This window comes from Miscanthus floridulus, chromosome 6 (assembly GCF_019320115.1).
Source record: "Miscanthus floridulus cultivar M001 chromosome 6, ASM1932011v1, whole genome shotgun sequence".
Lineage (NCBI taxonomy): Eukaryota > Viridiplantae > Streptophyta > Magnoliopsida > Poales > Poaceae > Miscanthus > Miscanthus floridulus.
In genome coordinates, this window is record NC_089585.1 from 129,034,614 (window position 1) to 129,060,825 (window position 26,212).

Here is a 26,212-nt window from a genome sequence, read left to right on the forward strand (position 1 = left end):
GACTCCAGATGTAATAAGGGGAGGTGAAATCGCAATAGTGCGTGCCGGCAGGGTTTGAGGAGCACGGCGGAGACGGGAAGATCGGATAAGTGCCACTCTGAATGAATCCCTCCAGATTGCAACAAGTAGGTTGAGGCCTTGAGGGTGGTGGCGCAGGGTAGTTGGCCGGATCTGATCGATCGCGGCGGCGGTTGCCGGAGTGTGTCAGAGGGAAGTGAGGGAGATGGGATGTGATGCACCGGTTGGGTGAACTCTGCTATATGCTCCTACTTTCTGGCGCGAACTTCTGTAGGCGCGCATTATATTGGCTGCTCGTTTGACTGGCACCGCGCCGGTCGTGCGTCGTGCCACACATGTCAGCGTTGGTGTGCCACCAACTGCGCCCGTCGGCCCGTGGCCTCACTGCACTCGGCCGTCGAACCACGGAAGTGCCGGAGGTAGATTGCCACGATGAGCTGAGCGGCCACGCTGACGCTGGACTGGACGCGTCCATGATCCTGCGCGGACCCGGAAGTTGCCACTTGGTGCGCTTCTTCCGGCAAGATGTCGGTGTGGAAAGCGAGCGTTTCGGCAGGTCCACACGCGCTTGCTTCCACGAAGGAGCTGCCTTCGGCCTTCCATCGATAACGCACCGCAGTGAGGCTGGGAGAGTCTCCGGTCCTGGCTTGACACTTACAAGCAGTTGACAGCGTCTCCCTTAGATGAGGGGCAGCCAATGCCTCCAAGTGGTGTCAATCGTTTGTACCCAATGTAAACTAATCAATTTCAAAACTCAGTGGTCAGTGGGGCATTTTGTGATGGATGCCGGCATGCATTCTTGCCGGCCTCCATCCATTATGTGCCAGATGGTGGACAGGAGGAGCCCTTCCTCCCTCCCTCCCTCGCTGAAAGACAAAGGTCGAGTAACCAGTCTGAAACTGACAACACTAGAAAAATAGGTGGTACCTGCCGTACAGGGTCAACGTTTTTTTCGCATAAGGTCAGTGCACTGATGCCATCACATCGTGACTAACAGACTAAGCAATACTATATGACTGGCAGCCAAGACTGGAAATTGAGACATCCTCTGTATTAATGGTCTCCGGAAATGAGCAATTTTCTAAGACTGACACTACCTTGGAAACACTGATGCCATTGCAATCACCGATTTATCAGGACACTGATTAACCTATATGTGACGGGCAGCTCAAACATGTGAAGAGTAAAGACAACGTCTCTCCTAGCTAGTAAGCACTCGAATTCATTCAGAATAAAAAGTATGAATTCATAGTTAAATACTTTCACTTGATATATTCAATGGGACAACGTACTGTCGTACTCAGGCAAGGTCTGAACAAGATCATGCTACATCCAACGGAGCATGTCATCCAACAAGAGATGAGGCTTCCCTTTATTGTTCAATGCAACAGAGGTTCTGATATTACTATGCTCTTCTAATATTGACTAGAATGCACACGATTTTTTTTTTTTTTGACGAAAATGCACACGGTCCTTCAATCCTGCGACACACACACGACCTGCTTCCCAATATTTTTACCACTGAACAGACCAACAAAGGCAGCCAGTCCGCTCTCCAGCCCAACACTCACATCTTCCACATACACAATCTTCCCATCTCTGTAATGCTTGGTGATGTCATCCACGAACTGTGGGAACAGGTGTACATAATCACTCTGGATGAATCCCTTCATCTCTATCCTCTTGCTTATCAAGGAGAACAGGTTGTGGATCCCAGTAGAAGCAGTTACCCCATGCTGGGAAACCATACCACACACTGCAATGCGGCCGTGTGTTCGCATGTTGAGTAGTACCGCATCAAGCATTGGCCCACCTACGTTCTCAAAGTAGATGTCTATGCCTTCAGGGAAGTACCTACATAGGAAAACATGCATTTTTACATCAAGATCACTGTGTAATAATATGATCTGGATGGATTATTTGTCAACTTTACTTGACACGTGACTGAAAAACATGTGCAGATAAAGATTACATCGATAGTTCCACCATTTTAGTAATAATGATAAGATGTCCTATTATATTCAAGAATAGTATGTTCGTCCTAGGTACATAAATCTTTTCCTATTATCAGATGATTGCATAAGGTCGTCATCATTAGTTCGCAAAAAGGTTTATATCCACCAAAAGGTTCATCCATTTCAGTATGATCCAAGTTTGGTTCATCAATTTTTCCTGCAAGCTAAATTAGTTTGGTATGGTTTTTCCCTGAAGAAAATCTGACCTTTTTAGTGCAGCAGTCAAGTCAGGCTCTTCCTTGTAATTGAAAGCTGCATCAAATCCGAATTTTTCCTTTAGGAGCTCAACCTGAAAGATATTGAGGACCCTGGATGACACAACTACATGGGCAATGCATGCAGGTAAGTATGAATGAAGTACTAGTATGAGTTAGTACCTTCTGATTTGTTCCAGCACTTCCCACAACGTAGCAACCATGGAGCTTTGCAAGTTGACCAACAATTTGCCCAACTGCCCCAGATGCAGCAGAAACAAAAACAAACTCCCCTTTCTTTGGTGAACAAATCTCATAGAATCCAACATAAGCTGTAAAACCAGGCATGCCTATACATGGAGGAAGCACGTAATAAGAGACATAAGCCTGGTGGATTAAACAATGACTAGCATAGAGAGGAAAATATTTTTTCATTCCAGTATCTGTCAACCAAGGGTACGGTTTCCCATTTCTTTCAATCACACAGCCCCGTACCTTTGGTGTACTTGTCACAGCATTATGTCTACAAGGTGCGAGGGGCATTGAATTATTTGATTATGTCCTTTTCTTTGTTAAATAATAGGATATCTTCTGTTGATATGATAGGATCCCATGTATCACGGAATGATCTGTTAAGATCATGCATGTAATCTGCTGTCCATATTCACGTATAAATACATGAGCTGAGAGCCCAGGAAGGGGAATCTCATTCCTGTAATTCTTATATGGTATCAGAGAGCCTTCTTCCTCATGGAATAAGATCCAATGACGGCAACATCCGCCGCCAATGCGCCGCTCGCCTTCGGCCTTCTTCCTGTCGTCTCGGAGAAGCTTACTCGTGGCAACTACAACATGTGGCATGCCCAGGTGTCGTCTACGTTGAAGGGGGCTCGTCTCGCCGGCTACATCAAGAACACGGCCGCGCCTCCGCCTGAGTTCCTCGAGGGGGACTCCTCCTCCCATGCCGATGGCAAGGAGCCGGCACCGCAGCCCAATCCGGCGTATGAGACGTGGGTCTCTCAGGACCAAATCGTCCTCAGTTACCTCTTCTCATCCCTCTCCAAGGAGGTCTTTGGCCAGGTCGCAACGGCGACCACCGCGGCGGAACTGTGGGCCGCGATACAAGATCTTCACGCCTCGCAGTCTCGGGCGCGCGTGATGTCTACGCGCATGACCCTGGCCACGGCGTCCAAGGGGACGTCGTCCGTGGCCGATTACTTTGTCAAGATGAAGGGCCTCGCCGACGAGATGGCTGCAACGGGCCGCAAGATGGAGGACGAGGAGCTGGTCTCGTTCATCCTCACGGGCCTTGGTGAGGACTTCGACTCCATTGTGTCTGTGGTGGCGGCGCGAGTCGAACCGATCTCCGTCGCCGAACTGTGTGCGCAACTCGTCAGCTACGAGCAGCGCAAGGAGATGCATGGAGGAGGTTCTCAGTCCTCTGTCAATGTGGCCACCAAGGGTGGTCGTGAAGGGAACAATTACAACCCCAACCAGTCCCGTGGCCGCGGTAATGGTGGTCGCGTGGGTTTTCGCCGCGGCGGTGGTGGCCGTGGCAATGGTGGTCGTGGCAACGGTGGCGGAGGCGGCGGTGGTCGCAACTTTTTGTCTAGCGTCTTCTGCCAGCTCTGTGGCAAGGAGGGCCATACTGTGGTACGCTGCTTCAAGCGTTTCGACGCCACATTCACTGGACCGCCGCAAAAGAGTGCATCGTCGGCGACCACGGCGCCCTATGGAGTGGACACCAACTGGTATGTGGATTCTGGAGCCACAGATCACATAACCGGTGAACTGGAGAAGCTTTCCTTCCACGACAGGTATCATGGAGGAGAGCAGGTACACACGGCCAGCGGGCAGGTATGAAAATTGATCACATTGGTCATAGCATTTTGCAATCCCCAGTTCGTGATATTCATCTAAATAATGTTCTCCATGTTCCTAGTGCCAATAAAAATCTTCTTTCAGTTCATCGTCTTGTTAAAGATAACAATGCATTCCTTGAACTTCATCCCAAGCATTTTTCTCTTAAAGAACAGGTGACGAGGAGAACACTCCTCGAAGGGCGATGTGAGGGTGGTCTCTATCCATTGAAGCCTCGTTTACACACACCATCTCCACAAAATAAACAAGTGCTTGGTGTCTTCAAGCCCACTACCTCCTTGTGGCATAGCCGACTTGGTCATGCCTCTGCTCCTGTCGTTCAGCAGATTATTAGTCGTCATAAGCTTTCTTTCTCTAGTAGTTCGAACAATGGTGTGATTTGTGATGCGTCTCAGATGGGAAAGAGCCATCAATTACCTTATCCTAAGTCAAACAGTGTTTCGTCTAAACCTTTTGAGCTTGTTTTCACTGATGTATGGGGACCGGCACCAACTTTTGTGGGTCGGCGTTCTTATTATGTCAGCTTTATCGATGATTATAGTAAATTCACGTGGATTTATTTGTTGCGATATAAGTCCGAAGTCTTTCAATGTTTCCGTGATTTTCAGAACATGGTTGAGCGTCAATTTGATCATAAGATTCTTGCAGTTCAATCGGACTGGGGAGGAGAATATCAGTCCCTTAACTCCTTCTTCAAACGACTAGGCATAGCTCACCATGTATCTTGTCCACACGCACACCAACAAAATGGATCCGCTGAACGTAAACATCGCCACATTGTTGAGGTTGGTTTGTCCCTTCTTGCACATGCATCCATGCCACTAAAATATTGGGATGAAGCGTTCTTAACAGCTGTTTTTCTCATCAACCGTCTTCCATCCAAGGTCATTGCCAATGCCACACCACATGAGCGCCTTCTCGGTTCACCTCCAGATTACACTTTTCTTCGAACTTTTGGGTGTGCTGTTTGGCCAAATCTTCGGCCTTACAACACCAAGAAAGTACAATTCCGGTCAAAACGTTGTGTTTTCCTTGGGTACAGCAATCTACACAAGGGATTCAAATGTCTTGATCCGCCGACAGGTCGCATATATATTTCCCGTGATGTGGTGTTTGATGAGACGGTGTATCCGTTCGCTCAACTTCATCCCAATGCAGGAGCTCGTCTTCGTGCTGAGTTTTCACTCCTTCCCGATATTCTCCAAAACCCATCGTCGAACCTTGGGGACGCCAATTTGCTTGATCAATGTTTGATTAATTCTGACCCTGCTAATGTTGTGGCAAGCTCCTCTATTGCTGTGGATGAAACAGGAACAAACCCGGCGCAAAATGATGGCGACACGGCACATTCTGGGGGACATTTCGTGTACCCCTCTTCCTCATTGCATAATGACAACGGGGGCACGGGACCCAGAGGTGATTCTCCTGCTCCTCGTACTGGCTCTACTGCGGGATCAGCTTTGGGGTCGGAGTCCTCTGGTCCACAGCCGTCGGGCTCCGGATCTTCTACATCGCCGAACGACGGGCTGGACGACGGGCTGCAGTCTTCGCTGTCGTCGCCTCCCACACTGGATCTGTCGCCTCCAGGAGGTGTGTCAGGTCCTGGATCCGCTACGGCGGGTGCGCCTGAGCTCTTCCCCGTGCCGGCTGCTGCCACTACACTGCCTACACCTCCTCCGCCTCCTCCGCATCGGCATGGCACGCGTCTTCAGCACGGTATCACCAAGCCGAACGTTCGTTCAGATGGCACTATCCGGTGGGGGCTTCACAGCTCTGCTGAGCTAGAGGAGCCCAAGAATGTGAAGGCTGCTTTAGAAGATACAAGATGGGTTTCGGCTATGGATAAAGAGCATACCGCTTTGATGAACAATCAGACTTGGCACCTGGTTCCAACGCATAAAGGCAAGAATATTATAGGATGCAAGTGGGTTTACAAAGTTAAGAGGAAAGCTGATGGTACTGTTGATCGGTACAAAGCATGGCTTGTCGCAAAAGGATATAGGCAGCGATATGGGATAGACTATGAAGATACCTTCAGTCCAGTTGTCAAGGCTGTAACCATTCGACTTATTTTGTCAGTGGCAGTTTTCAAAGGATGGTCTCTGCGACAACTTGATGTTCAGAATGCTTTCCTTCACGGTGTGCTCGACGAAGAAGTATATATGCGCCAACCTCCAGGGTATGAAGACAAAAGGTTTCCAAATTATGTTTGCAAATTGGATAAGGCCCTCTATGGTCTCAAACAAGCACCACGTGCTTGGTATGCACGTCTGTGTGGCAAGTTGGTTCAGTTGGGCTTCACACCATCGAAAGGTGATACTTCCTTGTTTTATTACAATAAAGGGAAGATTACTATGTGTTGGTATATGTCGATGACATCATTGTAGCCAGCTCTTCACCAGACGCTACAAAGGCTCTGCTCATTGATCTGGAAAAGGAGTTTGCTCTGAAGGATCTGGGAGATCTTCACTATTTCCTTGGCATAGAAGTGAAGAGAGGGGTGGATGGCTTAATATTGTCGCAACAGAGGTATGCCACTGATATTGTGCAGCGGGCGAATATGGACAACTGCAAGCCGGTGGATACACCCATCTCTACTTCAGAAAAGCTCAGCATCACAGAAGGGAATAGTCTCAGTGAAGAAGATTCAACAAGGTACAGGAGCGTTGTTGGAGCACTCCAGTACCTGACACTCACAAGGCCTGATTTGTCCTTCGCTGTTAACAAAGTGTGCCAGTTTCTTCATTCACCAACTACAGCACATTGGAGTGCTGTGAAAAGAATCCTACGGTATGTGAAAGGAACCTTGACCATGGGTCTAAAGATCAGGAAATCGAACTCAACTCTTGTCAGTGCATTTTCTGATGCTGACTGGGCAGGTTGTGTGGATGATAGGAGATCAACTGGAGGGTTTGCAGTGTTCCTTGGTCCGAATCTTATATCTTGGAGTGCTAGGAAACAACCTATTGTGTCACGGTCTAGCACTAAGGCAGAATATAAAGCTTTGGCCAATGCAACAGCTGAAATGATGTGGATTCAGAGATTGTTGACAGAACTTGGAATACCACACTCTCCAGTTGCTCGGTTATGGTGTGACAACATAGGAGCTAAGTATCTGTCAGCTAACCCGGTCTTTCACGCAAGAACAAAGCATATCGAAATAGATTTTCATTTTGTGCGTGAAAGGGTAGCACAGAAGCTCTTGGACATCAGGTTCATAAACACCGGTGATCAATTGGCAGATGGGTTCACAAAGCCTATTACGGCATCAAAATTGAAGGAGTTTAGATTCAATCTCAACCTTGTTAGTGGCTGAGATTGAGGGAGGGTGTTAGATAATAGGATATCTCTGTTGATATGATAGGATCCCATGTATCACGGAATGATCTGTTAAGATCATGCATGTAATCTGCTGTCCATATTCACGTATAAATACATGAGCTGAGAGCCCAGGAAGGGGAATCTCATTCCTGTAATTCTTATATTCTTATCCCTTGTATACAATAAATTTGTTCAGCCAAGGTTAGTCTTTCCAACAAAAAGAGTTCATGCACTTGCTGCTGCTCAACAGCCTATCGTGTTTTGGTACTCCACATCATTTGTGTTCTCTATGCTTTAGAATACAGCTGAAAATTTTGAAACAGAAAAAGCATAAGTAGGAGTAGGAACTAACCAAGAAGGCCCAGATGATAAGAGAGTGGTATGTCGCTTTGCTGAATCTTCCTGAGCTGTTCGGGCTTGGTGATCAGACTGTAGTCCTCCCAGCCAGTCATCCCGGAAACAATGTCACCGGCACTAAATCCTGGATGAGTGGAGTCGACCACCCTCCCCACGCCAAACCCTTCAATAGGCTTCACAGATCAAGAAATTGCTCAATCAGCGCACAAATCGTCCACCCCCCACTTCGCAGCTTGCAGCTTGAGCAACTAACCAAAGAGCCCAAGCTCCCCAAAAAAAAAACGAGGGAAGCTCACTGATCCAGGCTTGAAGGGCGGGATATAGGAGCCGTGGAAGTCACGCATCCTGCCGCGCATGTACGGGTCGCAGGAGAGGTAGAGGTTCTTCACCAGCACCGCGGGGCCGCCAGCGCCCTCGGGGACGCGCAGCTCCATGGCGCCGCCGTCTACGAGCTCCATGTCGTCCTCCCTGGGCGCGCGCTCGATGTACCCGCGCAGCACCACCTTCCTGTTCCTCACCACCGCCTGCCGCTCTTGCTCCATGCCGCCGCCGCCGCCGCCGTCGCCACACGCCCGGGAGCACGTCGGTTTGGCCCGCCACGTTCTTCTGCCGGGAGTTTCCTGTGCGGATCCAGAAGGATTTTGTGCGCAAGCGCAGGGCCGCCGAGGTGGGTAGGTGCGCGGCGCGGCGCGCGTTTGGACAGCGGAACGGCCCGCGCCTCGGTGTGGCCGTTGGATTCCACGGCATGTTTGGGCAGGACGGTTGCGATGTGTGCTGACTGCTGAGGGACCGTAGGTTGACTGTCAGACAGGCTGCTTGCTATCGTCCATGTGTGTGGTGTGGTGTGTTTTTCTCTATGAGAAAAGTCTATCTCATCTCTTTCAACTATTAAAAAAGTCTAATTTGTCTCTCTAAATTAGAAAACATGCCTTCATAAATTAGAAACCGAATTTTTAGACTTCGCAAACGTTTGAAACTATAAGATTTACCTTTTTGAACGAGACAAATTGAACTTTCTCAGTGGTTAAGGATATCAGATGTACTTTTTCCTTCTTCCCGACTTGCACGACGCCGTGGGCCCACGGTGCACGGCATGCCTCCGTGTTGGGCCGCTAGATAGAGCTGGCCTCGGCAAGGTGTTCCACAGGCTTCGGAAGCACGACGCCACAGCGAGCAATCATATTATGGGCCTGAGTGTAAGTTCATTAAACCGGCCCAAGCTCAGAAAACTTGTGATCCACGAATGGCTCACTATTTTTTTCTTAAAAAACGAATGGCTCACTATTGAGCTGTGTGCCGAAATAATCAGGGAAATTTTGTTGCAGCTAGTGCCATGGTTATTCCAAACATAATTGACCCTGAAACTCTAAAAGCATTAGCTTATTTGGAAGCTCTAGCTCTTGTTGAAGATTGTGGTATCCGCAAGCTATTAGTGGCATCGGATTGTCTAAATGTCGTTAAGATGTTCTTGACGACATTTAGACAATCCGATGCCATTAACAGCTTGTGGATACCACAAGCTTCATTTTCCAGAGGTTAAAGTCTTGTCAATATGTACTGTTCGTACACGAAGGTAGGGAGTACAATAGGGAAGCTCATTGTCTTGCTAAGTATGCATGTACTCTTGGAGAGGGTTGACATGTATGGTTTGGCTCTCCACCTGTATTCCTGGATGTAAACTTTAAATGATAAATATATTCCCTGCCTTCCTTAAAAAAACATGAAAATAGCAACTTGCCACCTCCTCTTTACTGTTTTGACTTTTGAGCATGACCTCCTCTTTACTTATTTTGCTTTCTCCATGATTGTTTCTTAGTCCATGTGTTAGCCATACCATGTTCTCTTGAGACATTAAGAAGCATGTGCTGAGTATTGTTTACCTAGTTATTAGATTTCTTACGGTAGAATTATTCACTTAGATTCAAGTTCTCGATTTGACATAGGGTGCTCACATTTTCTTAAAATAACATGATTTACTGGCATTACTTTTTTCACATTGAAAGCAAATATATGTTTGCAATAAAATATATGTCACATATTTCTGCCTTTCATTTCATTCATCTTACCATACTTCTTATTTCCTCTTACTATATAACCTTGCATCGCGGGCTCTCACCAGTCGTGATGCAGGTAGAGTAGGACACGTGCGTTACCAAGCATGGCTTAAAAGGCTTTTCTTGTAGGCAACGTGTCCGTAGACAACGAGATGTATAGAGTGACTTCATCATCATCTTAAAATCTATTGATTGCAGATGCTCGTAAGGATAGAGTGTGTGTATGTATTCATAGAGATTAGGGGCGAGGCAATGTTATGTGTGGGTGGTGCACTGGCATCAGGCAAAAAAACATTATTACTACTAAGTACCTTATTTCGACCATATAAATTAGTTGAAATTGCACATGTTTGTATAGGGTTGTGAATACTGTGTACCACCATAGATTGTAAGCTAGCGTTCGTCCCTGATAGAGATGAGTGTGCATGTATGTAAATGAGTATTTTGCATCTTATGATTTGCAAACATTGGGAGCATAGTTAACACGGCTATCTTTTAGTGGTAAGAGACGTGTGCGTCGAGAATGAAGCGTATGTAGTGACTTCATCAATCTCGAAACCTACCGACTATTAGCACTAGTGGATCCAAACAAGTCCTAAAAGAAAACGTCCTATTACTATATAGAAATTGTTCCACCAATAGTGTAAGGAAGAGCACAAAAGGGGAAAAATATATTAAGGAAAGGCAGGCTGATGCTCGGTCAACTATGTTTCTGGTAGTGGAATCAATTAGATTTAGCCCAACCTGAAGAAAACTAATTAAGCAGTACTCATGTGGCATATAACAACGGGAGAATTCCTTATTTGACACTGGGAAAATGAGTCGTTCCTTTCTTGGCCCTGAAATTTTCTTCGTTCCCTATTTGACACTCACTTCAACTTTTGTTCCTAATTTGACACTGCCGTCAAATCCGTTAGCTAACGGTGTTAACTGGCCGTTAAAAAGACGTTTTTGCCCCTAGAAAAAAAACGGCGAAGCAAATTTGAGAGGAAAAAAAATCTGCGCCCGCCTCTGATGCATGCGCCCAGCTACAAAAAAAAGGTGCAAGTTTTTTTTTCCTCTCAAATTTGCTTCGCCGCTTTTTTCTAGGGGCAAAAACGTCTTTTTAACGGCCAGTTAACACCGTTAGCTAACGGATTTGACGGCAGTGTCAAATTAGGAATAAAAGTTGAAGTGAGTGTTAAATAGGGAACGAAGAAAATTTCAGAGCCAAGAAAGGAACGACTCATTTTCCCAGTGTCAAATAAGGAATTATCTCTATAACAACCCCTTATTAAGTGTCATATTGCCGGCCGCTTATAATAAATAGACACACAATAAGATACACTAGTAGACATCAAACTTAGAATTTGATCATTATCATCTGCTACTCATCTTAGATCTTTTATGTATACCACTCACTCGTCTTTTTTTTCTCGCAAAAGGACCCGTACTCTACAACAGGTAGATCTAGCTTGCACTTTCAAGTTTGTGTAGGAGCAAGCACAATTCTTTACTTTTTTAAATTGAACTAAAATGGCATGATGATTTTGATATATAAAAAAAATGAAAGATACTGTATTATTATTTACATGTCATCTTTAGGGCTACCTGCTAGACATGTCTTAGGTCCATGCTACACAAGGAGAACGACAAGCCCAAAGGTGAAATGAGCGTGTAGTGTGCTGGAGACCGCAGGCTACAGCAATGGAGAGTTCTGCCAAAAATAGGTTTGCTGTCTTTTAGGAGGTTTTCAGCTTAGTTTGGTGTTAGAATTGTGCTCTGAGAGCTTTTGTTGAGTGCATAACTTGTACATAGACCACAATAATAAAATTATTTTTCTAAAAAAACTCACTCATCTAATAATCATAATGCAAAAATATGAAGGATTAAAAAAGATCCAACAGATGTTAATCATCTACTGTCAGAAGCTCGTAATGTTCGCGCAGTCTAAGCACTCCCTACATACTCCGTACATAATACAGTCGACGTATGCATCTATATACACGTGACGATGCATGCAACTAATATAGCTGCTGTGTCCGGCAATGCAAGGTCGATGGTCGTCTGATGATTCAGAGGCAGCTCGGAGGCAGCACGAGGCCGAGCGTGGTCCCCTGCACGTTCCGGCAGTAGGACTTGGCGGCGGCCCGGTTCTGGTACGTCAGCGCCACGTCCTGCAGGCTGATGCCGCTGCAGGGGTTGCTCCGGCTGCAGTCGAAGTTGACGGCCACCGGCGTCGCCGAGGAGCCCCGGATGCCCACGTACCGCACGTCGCTGATCCTGATGCTGGAGCTCCTGCCGGCGCCGGGGCAGCCGCTGCTGTCGGGGCAGTAGTTCTGGTCGATGATGATGGGGTTGTCGACGCCGGACATGGTGGCGTCCGCGAAGGTGACGCCCGTGACGAAGCCGCGCTTGGAGCCGCCCCACGTCTTGATCCGCAGCCCGTTCATGGTGCCGGTGAACCACGTCGTCTTCACTGTCACGTTCTGCACCGCCTCCACCTCCATGCCCTGCTGCTTGCCCAGGCTCCCGATGCTAATAATAGTTGAACAAGTCACAAAGCAGAGTCGATTTCACTATATTAGTGGATGGATTAGGTGCAAACCCAAACGCCATGCATGCGAGTATATGCGAGCTAGAGTATGAAGTGGGCCCAGGTCAGGTCTGTTTCCACTAATGCACTAAAACGTTGCCACCGTCTGACTTTCGAGGCCGTTTCAGTCAAACCAGTTTATGGATTGATTTCCATAAACCAGCTCAAACTTCCATTCCCATGCTTTGATTTTCTCGATTTAATTCCTAACGTGGGCATTTCTGCCTCATTCATGCAGACAAATCACCGCGCATCGCGCTGACGCACTGACGACTGACCGAGACGACGACGACGTACCTGATGCCGTGGCCGGGGCCGCAGGCGACGCGCTCGATCCAGAGGTGAGAGTTCCCGGGGCCGACGGAAATGCAGTCGTCTCCGGTGCTGATCCTGGCGTCGTACACCGACACATGGCTGGACATGTGCAGGTGGATCCCGTCGGTGTTGGGGCTGTCCGCCGGCGCCTCCACCGTCACCCCGCGCACCGTCACGCCGTGGCACTGCAGCACCACCACGTGGAACAGCTCGCTGTCCACCGACCGCACGCCGGCCACCACCACGTTCTTCGAGTTGGCGATCGTCAGAGACTGAAAAGCAAGCACGGCGAGCCAAGTTAGCAGGCGCATTACATTAGCTTGTGCTATCGATCGTCAGGTTTCGAGTTTCGACGACGACGACGTACCGACGTGGGGTTCGGACAGTCGCGCTGCCCGCGCCGTCTGCACGCCCAGAGCGCCCTGCCGCTGCCGTCCAGCGTGCCGCCGCCGGAGACGACGAGGCCGTCCATGTTCTCGAACGTGATCCACCGCCCCGACGAGCCGCGCGCGCCGTAGCGCGCGGGGGCGACGACCGTGCCGGCGATCGCGAACGTCACGGCGCGGCTGCGGCACGGGCCGGTGAACGTGGCGCTCCGCACCAGGTACCGGCCGGGCGGCACGTACACGGTGGCCGGGCGGGGCGAGCGGCAGGCGTCCGCCCACGCGCGGAGGAAGGGTCCCGCCGCGTCCGTCGCGCCGTCGGGGCGGGCGCCGTAGCGCAGCACGTTGTACACTGCGCCGCCGGCCGGGTCGGGCAGGAACAGGAGGGCGGCGTGCAGGTGCACGAGCAAGCTAAGGACGGGCTTGGCCATGGCCATCTATGTGTGTTCCCGCAGGCTGACAGGTGATAGTTAGGTATGTGTTCGACGATGTGCTAGCTTGTACACGTGTATTTATAGTGTTGGCATCTATCGGCCGCCTCTGGTTAACATGGGGGTAGTAGTATTTGGGAATGAATCAAGTGGGCGAACAAGAGTTTGAGAGCGTGCATCTTCTTCTAGAAAAACAAAGACGGAGGAGAGAATTTGAGAGAGTAATTAAAGTACACCAACGGTTCTTAAATTTGTGCGACTGTGCATCTATGTTCCTAAACTCGCAAACTGCTAATTTATTATGATGACTATGTTATCCCGGTCCTAATGATATGTTATCCCGGTCTAAGTGCTCGTTTAGATCCTCAAACTTGTTCGACGGTAGGAGGTAAGCAGTCAAGTGCAGGATTTAGAAACCTAACCTGGGAAACGAGACCATTCAGGTTGGTTAGTAAACTTTTACATGCGGCATTGACCATTGGAGGGTGAATAAAGTATGGGTTTGGTGAGTTCTTGGAAACAACTCATGGCAGGCTAGACACTTCCCATGTGTGCATAACCTGTTTCTGCCGAGCCATAGATAGTAGCATTAGTAGTAGTAATAGTAGCGGCGAGCAAACACATTGTCTACAACTACAACTGCCATCGTCGCTTTGCATTGCGAGCTAGCTGGAGCTGAATATGGTCACTGAATTGTTGAAGGATGCATGAATTCATAAGCGGTGCAGGGTTGGAAGCTTGGAGCTCACCACAAATAGACGTCAAAGTTTGGCGTATTTCTGGCACTTATGCACAAGTGCAACTATATCAGTCCCATCAGGGTGTATTTCCGCCACCGTCAGCTCACGCAAATTATTGCAGACCATTCGAGGAAAGAGCTCCAGAATTCACAAGAATATAATGGCTGACATCGATCGACATGTGGAGTTTGAAACTGGCTGAACTCTACAGAAATCAAGAAACAAAGCCATTCCCAGACAATTCGTAAATGAACACCGAAACTTAGCCTCACTTCCATAAAGTGTTTCAAGAATTAATAGCGAAACCAAAGCTACCACATTTCCGAATCTACAGCCATTTGAAGGCACAGTTGGTGGACCATTTACCAACCTGTCTATCTGCATTTGGAATCAAGATAGGAGGCTCAGGCAATTTGGTTTCATCGACCTTGCTTTCTACTACTACCATCGGCAAAAACCGGCTACAGGACAATTCATCTTTTGACTATCTGAAACGACCCTCGTGGAAATGCAGGTAGAAACTAGGAGCATGCTTTATTTATCATAGAACTAGCAGTCCAATGACCTAGTAGGCTAGTACGAGTGTTGGGTTGGTCATGTGACTGTTGCAGGATAGCAAATTTGACTACTCTCAGCTAGCAGTGGTGGTGGGTTGGGCACATCCCAACCCAGCCTAGGCACACGTTCGAGCTCCGTCAAATTCAACAACTACTTCGGTCAAGCAAACAAGACCTTGGTTTGGCTTCGCTGTTCACCAAAACCGATCACCATCACCTACTGTGTGATCATGGCAGACCTTTTTGACACTATCTTTCAACATATACTGGAAAACGCAGAGTATTATTTGCTAATTGCGCTAACTATAAATGTAGCGTCAAAGGTTTAACCAGTAATGTGCCAGGTAGCAGTACGATCCAGTCTTAGCCTCATGTGCCAAGTCAGCCCAACTTTGTGCAATAATAATATCTCGGCCCAAAATGAGATAGCCGATTAACTCAGTCCAAGTTCGTGCGTGCCGTGACCCGTGACAGTGTGCGCACTCTGTCCCACTGTCAATTTTTTTTAGAAAAAAAACACGGCCAGCAGGTCATTCACAACAATTTCTTACGCACCCTTTTCATGTTTCATATACTAGCAGCACGTAAATTGCGTGTATCAACTCCTCAAGAATGGCTTACCTCCGCTATGGAGGAGCTAGCTTCAATCCTTGCTGTTACGTTAGAAAGAGGTTCAGCTCGGATGTGACATCTCGACCCTGCTTATTGCATAGTCATGCTCCAAGCCAGCACCACCTGATGGGAAGAAGAAGAACCAGATACAGATACCTTAGTCCGTTCTTGCAAGCTACAGTATTTGTTTTCGAACTGTTAGACAGAAATTAATGGCATTTTGTCTGCATGCGCCATCATTATACAATTAACCAGCAGCTTTCGAAAAAGAAGATTAAACCAATAGTGAGGGGGGAAGGCCAAAAACTGAGTGAGCGCAGCAACGTGACGCTTCGGTGGACAGTGAAAACGGGCAACAGCTTGTGATCAACCTACCAACCAGATCCTTGTCACGCTTTTTTACTAGCCACAACCCGCGGCACCTCCCCGCTCCCGCCATCTGGCCAGCACCTCCGGTTCATATTGTGAAACAAAAAAATATTAGCACGGAAAAGCAGAACGTGCCCGTTTATGCACGTACAATATTTATCAAGAAATGTATGCACAGCATTTGTGTAATAGAATTATTATATATACACTACTACTACTACTCCCGTTCGGCTTAACTAAAAACCGGCTTGTTGGTTTGTTTTTTCAGTCGGAACAGTATTTTTCTCTCACAACAATTCAGCCAAAACAATGTTTTTCAGCCAGTTTCGGTCAAGTTTCAGCAAGTCGGGACCATAGCGAAAACATTGGTCCTGTATATGGAGCAGAGTTGCTACCAAAATTAGCAGCATCTGTGAGCTGAGCTGACTGCCTGCCCATCCGTACCTGATTTGGGTCACCCAAGTGCACCAGACCAGGGCCTGTGCATGCCTTTTCTTCCCTCCATCTAACCACTCCTTGACCCCGGTTTGCAATGGCAAGCTGCCGCTCCTCCTCATATACCTCCTCGTCGCTCGTCTCTGTCCTAAGATAGGAATCAAATAATCTTTCCATTGGTTCTCTTCCAAACAGGTGTAGGAAGAGAGAGAGAAAAAGGTACTTGTCTCGCGCTTTCAGATTGCTGCGTTCTTCCTCGCAACTTCTCATTTCCCATCATTTCTTTTTCTCTGAGGTGAGGCTGGGCCTTCGAGCTCGCCAGGAAAAGATTGTGTCACCTGTAGTAGCTGCGGGATGCCTGTCAAAACTCACAACTCATTGATTCTTTTCTTACTCTACTAGGTGTTTGCAGTTTCTGTAGAGAAGGATACGAACCACTCTGCAAAGATGGCACTGGCTCTGAGGCTGCTTCTTGCATTTCTGGTGATCGGATCCTGCATCGCTGCTGACAACATCGACTTGTGGCCGATGCCACAGTCGGTGTCCCATGGAACACAGAAGCTCTACATCAAGAAAGATATCACAATGTCAATGGTGGGAAGCACGTATTCTGATGAGAAATCAATCTTGAAGGACGCCTTCCAGAGGATGGTTGATTTGATCACACTGAACCATGTCGTTGATGGAATAAACCCAAGTTCTTCGGTTCTCACTTGTGTTAATATAGTTGTCCATACACCTGAAGATGAGGTAATCTGCTCGCTTGATCCGATATTTTTATTAGTTCATACAGATTGCAACATCTGTTTATGTTGATACTTTGCACTCGTCATCTTCTGTAGCTTAGCTTTGGGGCAGATGAGTCATATAACTTAACTGTTCCAACAACAGGAGATCCACTGTATGCACAGATCGAGGTTAGTAAAGAGTTCAATGTATAGTTGCATTGTCTAAAAATACATTAGAAGCTTACTCCTATTCCCTCCTTGAAGATGAATTCAGAACTTATTTGCACCATGCAAGCCTTCAGAGTATTTTGTAGCATCTAGCATGCATAATGTCGTCCTAAACCCTCCTAAATAGACCTTTCCCTATTAAATTTCTGAAATACAAATTAACATAATACACCAGATGGACGCTTACAAGAAAAACACAAGTTATGTCTGTAAATAAGTATCATGTAATGTCAACTCCGCTATGAAATGTAAACTCCACAACATATCTATGTTCTACGTGTTATGACATGGGGATTGGGATAAGCTGTAGGTTGCAAGAGTCAAGAGAAAGTGAAACAAATGCAGAAATCGCACTTAGCATTTACTATATACACAATGCAAGGCCCTTCAATAGGTATGAATTGATGACCCCTTACAATATTTTGTAGGCTCAAACAGTTTTTGGAGCACTTCAAGCCTTGCAGGTAATTACTTCATGTGGTTCATAGAGTTACAAGCAATAAGTGTAAGAAAGATGCCTCACAATCATGCAGTCCAACACTAGTTTTTCTAATCAATGCAGACGTTTGGTCAGTTATGTTACTTTGATTTTACATCACGGCTCATTGAACTCAACTCTGCTCCTTGGATAATTACCGACAGACCCAGATTTCCTTACCGGGGATTGCTTATTGGTTAGAACCAGCATTTCCACCTTTTACACATATCAAATGTCAACAATGTGGACGTCCTGTGAGTGATCACAACACCATTAATTTAAGCTTACTTGCAGATACCGCGAGACACTACCTCCCTGTTAAGATAATCAAAGGAGTGATTGATGCAATGGCTTACAGCAAATTGGTAAGTTTGATATTTTGAATTTGCATTAAATTTTAATTGCTTGACCCATAAGTTACAAAAAAGGTTTGAATTTTTATTTTAACTGTCTATGCTCGCTAAATAGTTTCTTATTTGTTACTTGTTTTATTTCTTTTGTCACACAGAATGTTCTCCACTGGCATATCGTGGACGAGCAGTCATTTCCCATTGAAATACCTTCATACCCCAGATTGTGGAACGGTTCATACTCTTATTCAGAGAGATATACAATGTCTGATGCTATTGACATTGTACGGTGCGTTCTATTTTCATTATCAATATCACAAAACTTTACAATACCAATATTATACAAGCATTGAAAATTTGGAGGTAACTGCCTTCAAAACGATGGAAACTAAAAGAAACTTCACTGAGAGTGAGTATATTGGTCAAATTGCACTTTGCAGGTATGCTGAAAAGCGAGGTGTAAATGTGTTGGCTGAGATTGATGTTCCTGGCCATGCCCGCTCATGGTAAGAAATTTCATTATGTTCTAAAGTCCAATGTGTTTCAAAATTACAGGAAATCATTTGGAGGGCAAAACCATTTTTTATTGAAGTTATTAAAATTAATCTGTAAGATTTCACAAGTGCAATTTGACTAATATGACAAAATGCAAGGCTGGAATTGTGAAAATTATACCTTTCAGGGGTGTCGGCTACCCATCATTATGGCCCTCAGAAAGCTGCAAAGAACCACTTGATGTCAGTAAAAACTTTACATTTGAAGTCATCGATGGCATTCTTTCAGGTGGTACATCTTAACAATTTTGTTGACAAAATTGAAGTCGCTCCTAAGCTAGTTATTTCAAATGATCACTATTCTGTGGGAATGGCATGAAAGATCAAGCTATTATGAATTGGGAACGGCTATAATTGACAGATTATATGCATTGAATCACTAATTCACTATTGGAAAAAAGTAAATATCCTAGTATTCTACACAGCAGTCTAACAGAGTTCACAATTTATGTTATCTTTCAGATTTTAGCAAGATTTTTAAGTTCAAATTTGTCCACTTAGGCGGTGATGAAGTCAATACAAGTAAGAACAACAATTGCATTTACAACTGATATAGTGCAGTGACCAAACAATAGATCTATCGATCACACATTCATTCTTTTCTCTGAATTTCAGGCTGCTGGACCACAACACCCCATATTGAAGGATGGTATATTTCTATGCGCTAAGTGAAATTACAATTTCACAGCTAACCTGATGTTTTTTATGACTATATGCATAAGTAGAAAATAAATTGGTCATGTTGTACCAGTCAATTAATTCAAGACAATCCTTTTATAGGTTGAAAAATAACCATATGAACGTATCAGACGCATACAGAGATTTTGTATTAAGATCTCAAAAGATAGCGATATCACATGGCTACGACATCATAAACTGGTACCCCTATTCGACAATTTTGCCAGGTTCCAGTAAGTTACTAGCCATTAAAAATTTAACAGACAATGTTTCATGCTTACAGGGAAGAGACATTTAACAGTTTTGGAGACAAATTGGACCCAAAAACCGTGGTGCATAACTGGTATTTACTCACTTTCTGCTTAATTTATGACATGGGGAAGGTTTTACTTGCATCGATAGCACAATGACTCCCAGTTTCACACGATGCTCGCCCTGGAGTTTACAGGTGTTCAGAACATGAAGGGGCATAACATTTCAGGGTTATACATATTCAGTGAAATAAAGGGTTTAAATAAAATGGAAAACAAGACCAAACTTGGAGGAACCAGCTTTATATTAAGAAGAAATTAATTAATTAAAGGGTTTTAGATTCAGTTAACATTTTTCATGCAATTTGTACTCCTAAGTTCATCCTGGCTCTTCTTTCTGCTACCAATAGTTAACTGTTAGCAATTTTGCCCATAAATTAATAGGCTTGGAGAAGATGTAGCACCCAAAGTGGTTGCTGCTGGGCATAGGTGTATAGTAAGCAACCAGGATAAGTGGTACCTGGATCACTTGGATGCCTCATGGGAAGGATTTTACATGAATGAGCCCCTAAAAGGTATCAATGATACAAAGCAGCAGCAATTGGTCATTGGTGGTGAGGTTTGCATGTGGGGTGAGGAAATTGATGCCTCAGACATTCAGCAAACAATTTGGCCACGTGCTGCAGCAGCTGCAGGTAACTGACTGAAAAGGTTGAGTGTCCTGATTAATGCCTGATATATTTCAAATTGAATGGATAAAACATTATCCAAACCAGAGTATTAATTGCAAGCTATAATCACCTATATTATTTAGGGGACATAAATATAGTGTGACACAGTACTCCAATCAGTTAACTTTGAGCAGAAATATGGTATGCTTTGAATGATAAAATTCCACCCAGTATATACATCTTCAATATTCATGTTCTCATATAGTATAGTAAGATGTCATCAAAATTCCTAGCATAAAAGGTTAAATATGCATGCTCACTGCTCAGATATGACATTGTTTTATTATAAAGAAGAGCATACTGCATAGAATAAATTCTCAAAGGCACGCACAATTTAGCATGTTGCTGAACAATGATAGATGACTGCTTTCATAATTTCAGTAGATTCTGTATAGCGATTGAGTTGATGTACACCAAAATATTATTTAAGGGCATGATCCACAATAACAGAAGCAGAGTTTACAAGCAACCTTGTAATCTATGGTAGTATGAAATTTGTATGCCACTCACAAATACTCATCTGCCATGCCAAGGAATGCATGGTTGCACTGCCATCTGTATGAACGATTTTTGACTCACCAATCCTCTTACATTGCATATCCTTGAAGAGAGACTGTGGACTCCGATTGAGAAGCATGCAAATGACACAAGATTTGTTACATCAAGATTGGCGCGCTTCAGATGTTTGCTCAACCAAAGAGGAGTAGCTGCTGCACCATTAGCAGGTTATGGTCGTGCATCACCATCAGAACCTGGCCCCTGTGTAAGGCAATAAATGTCCATAACTAAATGGAAAGGGGTATTCACAGAGGAAAACCTGCCGTTCCTTGACAGAAAAGGATTCGCTCTTACCCCTGTTATACATTCAGCAGAGTGTACATCAGATAGTTGGTTTAGGGTTGTGTAGAATGTTTCATGTCCATTTTTTGCTCCTCTCCAATCCAATTTCCTCCCGCAATAATTTGGATGCCTCTGAAATCTATATGGTATGGTAATGAAATGTAATAGCTTCATACGGGGTTCACCAATTAGTTGTCTTGCCCCCCCCCCCCCCCCCCCCCCCCCCCCCCCCACACACACACACACAAACAAAAAAAAAATCACCTCAGAAAACCTGTTTCCAGTCAAAATAAATTTTAACGCAAACAATCAGCATATGTGTTTGCACATGATCATACTAAAATTGAGGGACGCTCTCACTGCAAACGCAAAGATCATTATACTTATAGAAAAGTCGCCCAGTATAAGACAAAAAATAACTTTTCCTTGCATATGAGCATACTTAAATTCTAGGACATTTATACTGCCAACAAAATAACCACATACTTCTCTACAAATCATGGAAAATTTCATCATAAAATGGAAGCACATTTGAGTGCACATCAATCATATGAAGAATATTGGTATTTATGGTTCAAACAAATGTTCTATTTATCTGCAGCCATGAAATTCCACCGTTCACAAATTTCTAAACTAGGACAGGTTGAGACATACTACCAGTACCAGACATGCTAGTACTTGGTTCCCCATCTTGCTGGCTACATTCATCAGGTTCTTTACCAGATAATTTCTGAAATTTCTCAAAGCATTCCTCCATCCCTGGTATATACAGCTTCATTCTGTCAAAATGCCGAGCAAGATCTAGACCCATCTTCATCCATTTTTTAGCAACAGAATGTTGCCCAAGCCGCACAGGTAAATATGACTTGTTCCATGCAGTTATTGCAAGCCACCTCCCTTCCTCAAATGGATATTCACCATCTCTAAGTCCAACCACAATCTGGTAAGCTTGTTGAAATACATCATAGGCTGCATCACTCATGCTACCACTGAAATCCTGGAGACCAGAAAGGCATACTAGTTTTCTGAGGGCAGCACTGATTACCCCATAGTTTGGCGAGTGAGAGGCAAGGGCAGTACTGATGCTGGCCTTCAGGAGAAACTCAGCAACCTGGAGGTTTGGTTGGGTGCCTTCAGAAGCCATGTCTCCAAGTATGAGAAGATGACCTGGTGTACATGCTTTAGATGCTGCAAAGCTCTTGACTAATTGGAGCTGCTGAGGGTGTGCGCTAGTGTCCAGTCTATTGAGAAGCTGGTAGAAGTTGAATGTATGAAGAAAGGGCAGGTTGTTCTCCAATTGATCAGAGGTCACCGGAGCCGAAGGCAGAGTCAAGGGTAATAGCTGCAAATCAGTACAAATGAATCAAAAGAATGTCCAAGAAAAACAAATCCAAACACACTGGTATCAGCAACTCTTGATAATTGGCAAGCTCCATGTTTACCTTGCCAGCTCTTCTGAGCATCTCAATGCCCTTTTTAAGGTCAGAGTCTGACAATGGAGACTTGTTTAGTTCTTCAGCCTGGAGCATGCAACTGACACTCATGATCAATGATTTGCAAATCAAGAGAAGGTTAGCATCATCTTCCCCATTACCAGAGCTGAAAAATTCAGCTGCAAGCTCAAAGAATTCAGAGGAATAATCATACTTCTTCTCTTTTACCACCTTTAAAGCCATATTCCATGAACTGACAGCAAACCAATTCAGTTCACGCAGCCCTACAGTCCCCTTTCCCAAAAAAGTTTCCACACCAAGCTCATCCATCCGTAGCTTGGCACGTCTTGAGTACTTCAGAATCTCAGCCTCAGATCCTGGCTCACGAAGGAGGAGGGCTATCAGGTTACGGAGGACAGTGGCCTCGCTCATTGACAATGGCTTTCCAGCAGAGTAGAGGCCTAGAAGGAAGGTTAACGAAGCAACTGCCACACGGAAAGACTTGCAGACGATAGCTTCATGAATCGAGAGCATCAGGAAGTGAGGGTTGAAGTCAACATAGCCCACCATGGTCTTCATCAGCTTGATAGCCTCATCATCCTCCTTCTTGTGCAGAAGGATCTTAAACTAGAAAATGCATATGTATTAGTAAAAAAGTGCTAAAACTAAAATGGAACCCTGTAAAACTGACAGCATGTACAGAGCATTACCTTCAGAAAGGCACAGTGGATATTGGGTTCAACCTACAGGTATGCATTGATTCAAGCATAAGAAAGCATCACACAATATCATCTAACAAGGCAACGGGGAGAAATATCAATACCTTTTCAGCCTCAGTTATGAACTCTTGGGCTCGATCAAGATGACGAAGTGCCATATGGCAAAGGCAAAGTACTCGGAAGCATTTTGCACGGCGGGATCTGCTTTCCTCGTCACGGGAAACATAAAGCATCGACCTCTCGATCAAATCCGCACAGATCTCGCAGTTGTTTGCATGGAAATGCTCAGAGCCACTGTCCAAAATTACAAACAACAGCTTCAGTAGGTGCACACATTTTCTTACAAAGTACTACTGTATATGAGTTCAGTAGTGTAAGAGAATACAAACCATGTCCATAGCAGTGCATGCATTGTGTCACGCTCATGGGTGTTAGCAGGGCCATTGAACAGCGCAACCACCCTCTCATCTGACACGAGCTCAGCAATCGCTCTTGCACGCCCAGCCCCGCCGCCTGCACCCTGAACCACCGTTTTCAACACCCTCACTGCAGCAGCTGCAGCACTGGCGTGGCACCGTGCGGCAAGTGCAACAAGCACCTTAAGTGCAGCATCCAGCCCCGCACTGGCTAGGTACAGCTCGGCTGCCGACACGCACAAGAATTCGGGCGCTTCCTCATTGGCCATGAGCCTACCGAGCTCCCTCTCGGCGTCCACCAATTTACCGCTGCTGAGACACGCACGCAGCGCCATGAACGCAATGCTGGAGTGCTCCTTCCCCAGCCCTGGTGAGGCTCTCGAGACCCTGGTACAGTGCAGGGTGCCCTCGTAGTCGTTGGCTTCGAGACGCTCGGCGGCGAGGAAGCGGAGGCATTGATCCTTAATCAATTGGAGCTTTGGGGTTGCAGGAGTGGATCTCGGGGTCGTCGGAGTGTCGCAGCTGGGGGAGGCCGCGGCCTTCTCGCAGAGATCAAGCGCTTCGGTTAGGAGGGTCGACGCGTCGATGGCGGGATCCGGGGATTTTGTGGCGAAAGCAGCCTTGCCAAGGAGGAGGTACGCCTCGGCGAGGGCTTTGACCCTCTCAGAAGACGCCGCGGCGAGGGGCTTGGACCGGCTTAGCAACGCGACGGCGAGGGCGTGCTTGCCCTGACTCGACGCCGCGCGCGCGCGCGCGAGGTTGAGGTCCAGCAGGATGTCCCGATCCTCCTCCGTGTCAGCTGCGCAGACCAGCGGCGTGGCCTTCTCGAAGCAGGCGGAAGCGAGGTCGGCGCGGCCGAGGTCAAGCCAGACCAGGCCAGTGCGGTGGAAAAGGGACGCCGCCTTCACAGTGGCGTTGGGGACGCCTACCGGGAGGCCGGCGATGAGGAGGAGCTCCGGCGCCGCCTGCCGGATCTCCGTCTCCGCGACCGCGGCCTCGGGCCCCCTCGCAGGGAAGTTGTGGTTGGCGCGGTCGACGCACGCGTTCCAGAGGCGGAAGGCGAGGTTCCATACCTTGAGCCTGAACGCTCCGTTGAGGCCCGAGGAGGAGGACGAAGTGGCGGATGCGAGGGTGGTGAGGAGGCAGCGGAGATCGGCAGCGAGCTTCTCCAGGGAAGAGGAATCGGAGGCGTCGAGCGCCTCGACGTCGGCGACGATCCTGTTGAGGTCGGTGAGGAGGGCGGCGTGCGGCGGCGGCGGCCGGTACTCGGGGGAGAGCTGGGAGATCCGGTACTCGGGGGAGAGCTCGGAGATCTTCATGGGGTTTAGGATTCGGCAGCTTCCGATCGAATTGAGTGGTGATTTCGAGCGAGAAGGGAGGCTAGGTGTGGGGGGTGGCGGCAGTGGAGGCTGGAGAAGGAATTCCAGGACGGCAAATTGGGGGAGGGGGGAGAGTTCGAATTTTGAAGTGGTTGCCGACTTCTGGTGCCGGCTCCGTTTTTATACCGGGAGCATTCTGGAAGATATTCTCCACCTAAAAATGCTTCCAAATTCCAGAGCCAAATTCGAATACTGAACGAACGAACTGGTTGCATCAATATTCTCCACCTAAAAATGCTTCCAAATTCCAGAGCCAAATTCACTCAATTCACTAGTGTTTTACTGGCTGCATCAACGTTTTGACGCTTTGCTTTTTTTTTGGACGGACGACACTGTTTCTATTGGTATAGAAAAAAAAAAGATTAGGACAAGACGACTAAAAAGAAACTAATGACTCGTTTGGTAGAGCTCCAGATTCCCACAGAAATGTTTCGAATTCAGATTTTTTCAAGAAAACGTTTCTGACGATGAATCGAAATCACTTTATAAAATCGTTTGGCTGGCATTTCGGATTTCGATTAAAAAATCATTTAAATAAAAATATGTTAAAAAAATCTAAATTTTTTTGTGGACGGAGAACAACTTAAATAAAAACCATCTTAACTTTTTGCACTAAAAAAGAATTAACTAAAAATGAAACAAAAAAAAAAGCAAGAAGCAATGAGATGAGAATCCGTGCGAAACTAGCCTCCAGCCGTTTCACATGTGTACGTAGAAATGGTAAAACATTTTGGTTTCAAATCACTTGCTGAAAAGACGGTTTGAAAGTGATTCTCACGAGAAACTGAAATGTTTCTCCTATCAAAAGAGGCCTTATAAAACAAACCATCAAAAAGACCAAACAGTCAAAAACCGAACTGGCCGCAGCTAAGCGTTACCGACCACCGCTAGGCGCTAGACCATGAAGAAGCCACAAATGCTCTTCCAAATACACAATGGCCAACCACACACTGCTACTGTGCTACACATGCTAATCGCTCCGTGCAAATCTTTGTAGAAACCATCCTGGGTCTCGTTGAATAAAATGTGATAGTATATCACTCAAATCTAACCAAAAATAAACTTGTCCAATTAAGAATGGACACTGTGATTTAAAAGCTGAGTCTCATTTGCAATTAAAATGTGATAGTGTACCACTCAAATCTAACAAAAATAAGCACGTGCAACTAA

General features: G+C 46.1%; 4 protein-coding genes and 1 non-coding gene across 7 annotated transcripts; 2 read left to right on the forward strand and 3 right to left on the reverse strand.

Moving 5' to 3' along the window:
- Positions 1–1,267: 1,267 nt before the first annotated feature.
- On the reverse strand, positions 1,268–8,384 carry LOC136456954 (2-alkenal reductase (NADP(+)-dependent)-like). Its single transcript, XM_066456971.1, has 5 exons — positions 8,083–8,384; positions 7,782–7,959; positions 2,411–2,577; positions 2,240–2,322; positions 1,268–1,872 (listed from the first exon to the last, which is right to left on the reverse strand). Exons 1-5 carry the CDS (start codon positions 8,326–8,328, stop codon positions 1,494–1,496), a joined length of 1,053 nt encoding a protein of 350 aa, XP_066313068.1. The 5' UTR covers positions 8,329–8,384; the 3' UTR covers positions 1,268–1,493.
- Positions 3,494–3,632, forward strand: LOC136462110 (small nucleolar RNA Z247). The gene has a single exon (XR_010760630.1). It is a non-coding gene; the product is annotated as a small nucleolar RNA Z247 (small nucleolar RNA).
- A 3,491-nt stretch (positions 8,385–11,875) lies between the features above and the next one.
- On the reverse strand, positions 11,876–13,550 carry LOC136456951 (polygalacturonase-like). The gene is made up of 3 exons (XM_066456967.1): positions 13,098–13,550; positions 12,713–13,002; positions 11,876–12,357 (listed from the first exon to the last, which is right to left on the reverse strand). Exons 1-3 carry the CDS (start codon positions 13,548–13,550, stop codon positions 11,895–11,897), a joined length of 1,206 nt encoding a protein of 401 aa, XP_066313064.1. The 3' UTR covers positions 11,876–11,894.
- Positions 13,551–16,364: 2,814 nt separating this feature from the next.
- Positions 16,365–21,262, forward strand: LOC136456945 (beta-hexosaminidase 3-like). 3 transcript variants are annotated; one of them, XM_066456960.1, is made up of 15 exons: positions 16,365–16,476; positions 16,660–17,007; positions 17,100–17,174; positions 17,642–17,677; positions 17,776–17,887; positions 17,986–18,056; positions 18,200–18,330; positions 18,482–18,547; positions 18,724–18,824; positions 19,058–19,117; positions 19,211–19,244; positions 19,376–19,474; positions 19,557–19,616; positions 19,969–20,219; positions 20,864–21,262. In XM_066456960.1, the coding sequence occupies exons 2-15, from the start codon at positions 16,705–16,707 to the stop codon at positions 21,028–21,030; spliced, it is 1,566 nt and encodes a 521-aa protein (XP_066313057.1). In that variant the 5' UTR covers positions 16,365–16,476; positions 16,660–16,704; the 3' UTR covers positions 21,031–21,262. The 3 variants fall into 3 exon arrangements, with proteins under 3 accessions (XP_066313057.1, XP_066313056.1, XP_066313058.1); XM_066456959.1 differs by having other exon boundaries at positions 16,449–16,552; XM_066456961.1 differs by lacking the exon at positions 16,365–16,476 and having other exon boundaries at positions 16,905–17,007; positions 17,105–17,174.
- Positions 21,263–21,487: 225 nt separating this feature from the next.
- On the reverse strand, positions 21,488–25,042 carry LOC136456941 (TPR repeat-containing protein ZIP4-like). Its single transcript, XM_066456954.1, has 5 exons — positions 23,637–25,042; positions 23,352–23,541; positions 23,239–23,271; positions 22,538–23,155; positions 21,488–22,437 (listed from the first exon to the last, which is right to left on the reverse strand). The coding sequence occupies exons 1-5, from the start codon at positions 24,980–24,982 to the stop codon at positions 21,724–21,726; spliced, it is 2,901 nt and encodes a 966-aa protein (XP_066313051.1). The 5' UTR covers positions 24,983–25,042; the 3' UTR covers positions 21,488–21,723.
- Between the last annotated feature and the right edge of the window lie 1,170 nt (positions 25,043–26,212).

Excerpts from the sequence above, each read along its gene's own strand:
- LOC136456951 (XM_066456967.1), bottom strand. The coding sequence starts at position 13,550 with ATGGCCATGGCCAAGCCCGTCCTTAGCTTGCTCGTGCACCTGCACGCC. Across the intron at positions 13,003-13,097 it reads ACTGTCCGAACCCCACGTCG|TCTCTGACGATCGCCAACTC; the intron begins GTACGTCGTCGT and ends CTTGCTTTTCAG. Across the intron at positions 12,358-12,712 it reads GGCCCCGGCCACGGCATCAG|CATCGGGAGCCTGGGCAAGC; the intron begins GTACGTCGTCGT and ends AACTATTATTAG.
- LOC136456954 (XM_066456971.1), bottom strand. The coding sequence starts at position 8,328 with ATGGAGCAAGAGCGGCAGGCGGTGGTGAGGAACAGGAAGGTGGTGCTG. Across the intron at positions 2,323-2,410 it reads GTGCTGGAACAAATCAGAAG|GTTGAGCTCCTAAAGGAAAA; the intron begins GTACTAACTCAT and ends AATATCTTTCAG. Across the intron at positions 1,873-2,239 it reads TTGACTGCTGCACTAAAAAG|GTACTTCCCTGAAGGCATAG; the intron begins GTCAGATTTTCT and ends TTTCCTATGTAG.
- LOC136456945 (XM_066456960.1), top strand. The coding sequence starts at position 16,705 with ATGGCACTGGCTCTGAGGCTGCTTCTTGCATTTCTGGTGATCGGATCC. Across the intron at positions 17,678-17,775 it reads GAGCACTTCAAGCCTTGCAG|ACGTTTGGTCAGTTATGTTA; the intron begins GTAATTACTTCA and ends TAATCAATGCAG. Across the intron at positions 19,617-19,968 it reads AAAACCGTGGTGCATAACTG|GCTTGGAGAAGATGTAGCAC; the intron begins GTATTTACTCAC and ends ATAAATTAATAG.
- LOC136456941 (XM_066456954.1), bottom strand. The coding sequence starts at position 24,982 with ATGAAGATCTCCGAGCTCTCCCCCGAGTACCGGATCTCCCAGCTCTCC. Across the intron at positions 23,156-23,238 it reads TCCACTGTGCCTTTCTGAAG|TTTAAGATCCTTCTGCACAA; the intron begins GTAATGCTCTGT and ends TGCATTTTCTAG. Across the intron at positions 22,438-22,537 it reads TGCTCAGAAGAGCTGGCAAG|CTATTACCCTTGACTCTGCC; the intron begins GTAAACATGGAG and ends ACTGATTTGCAG.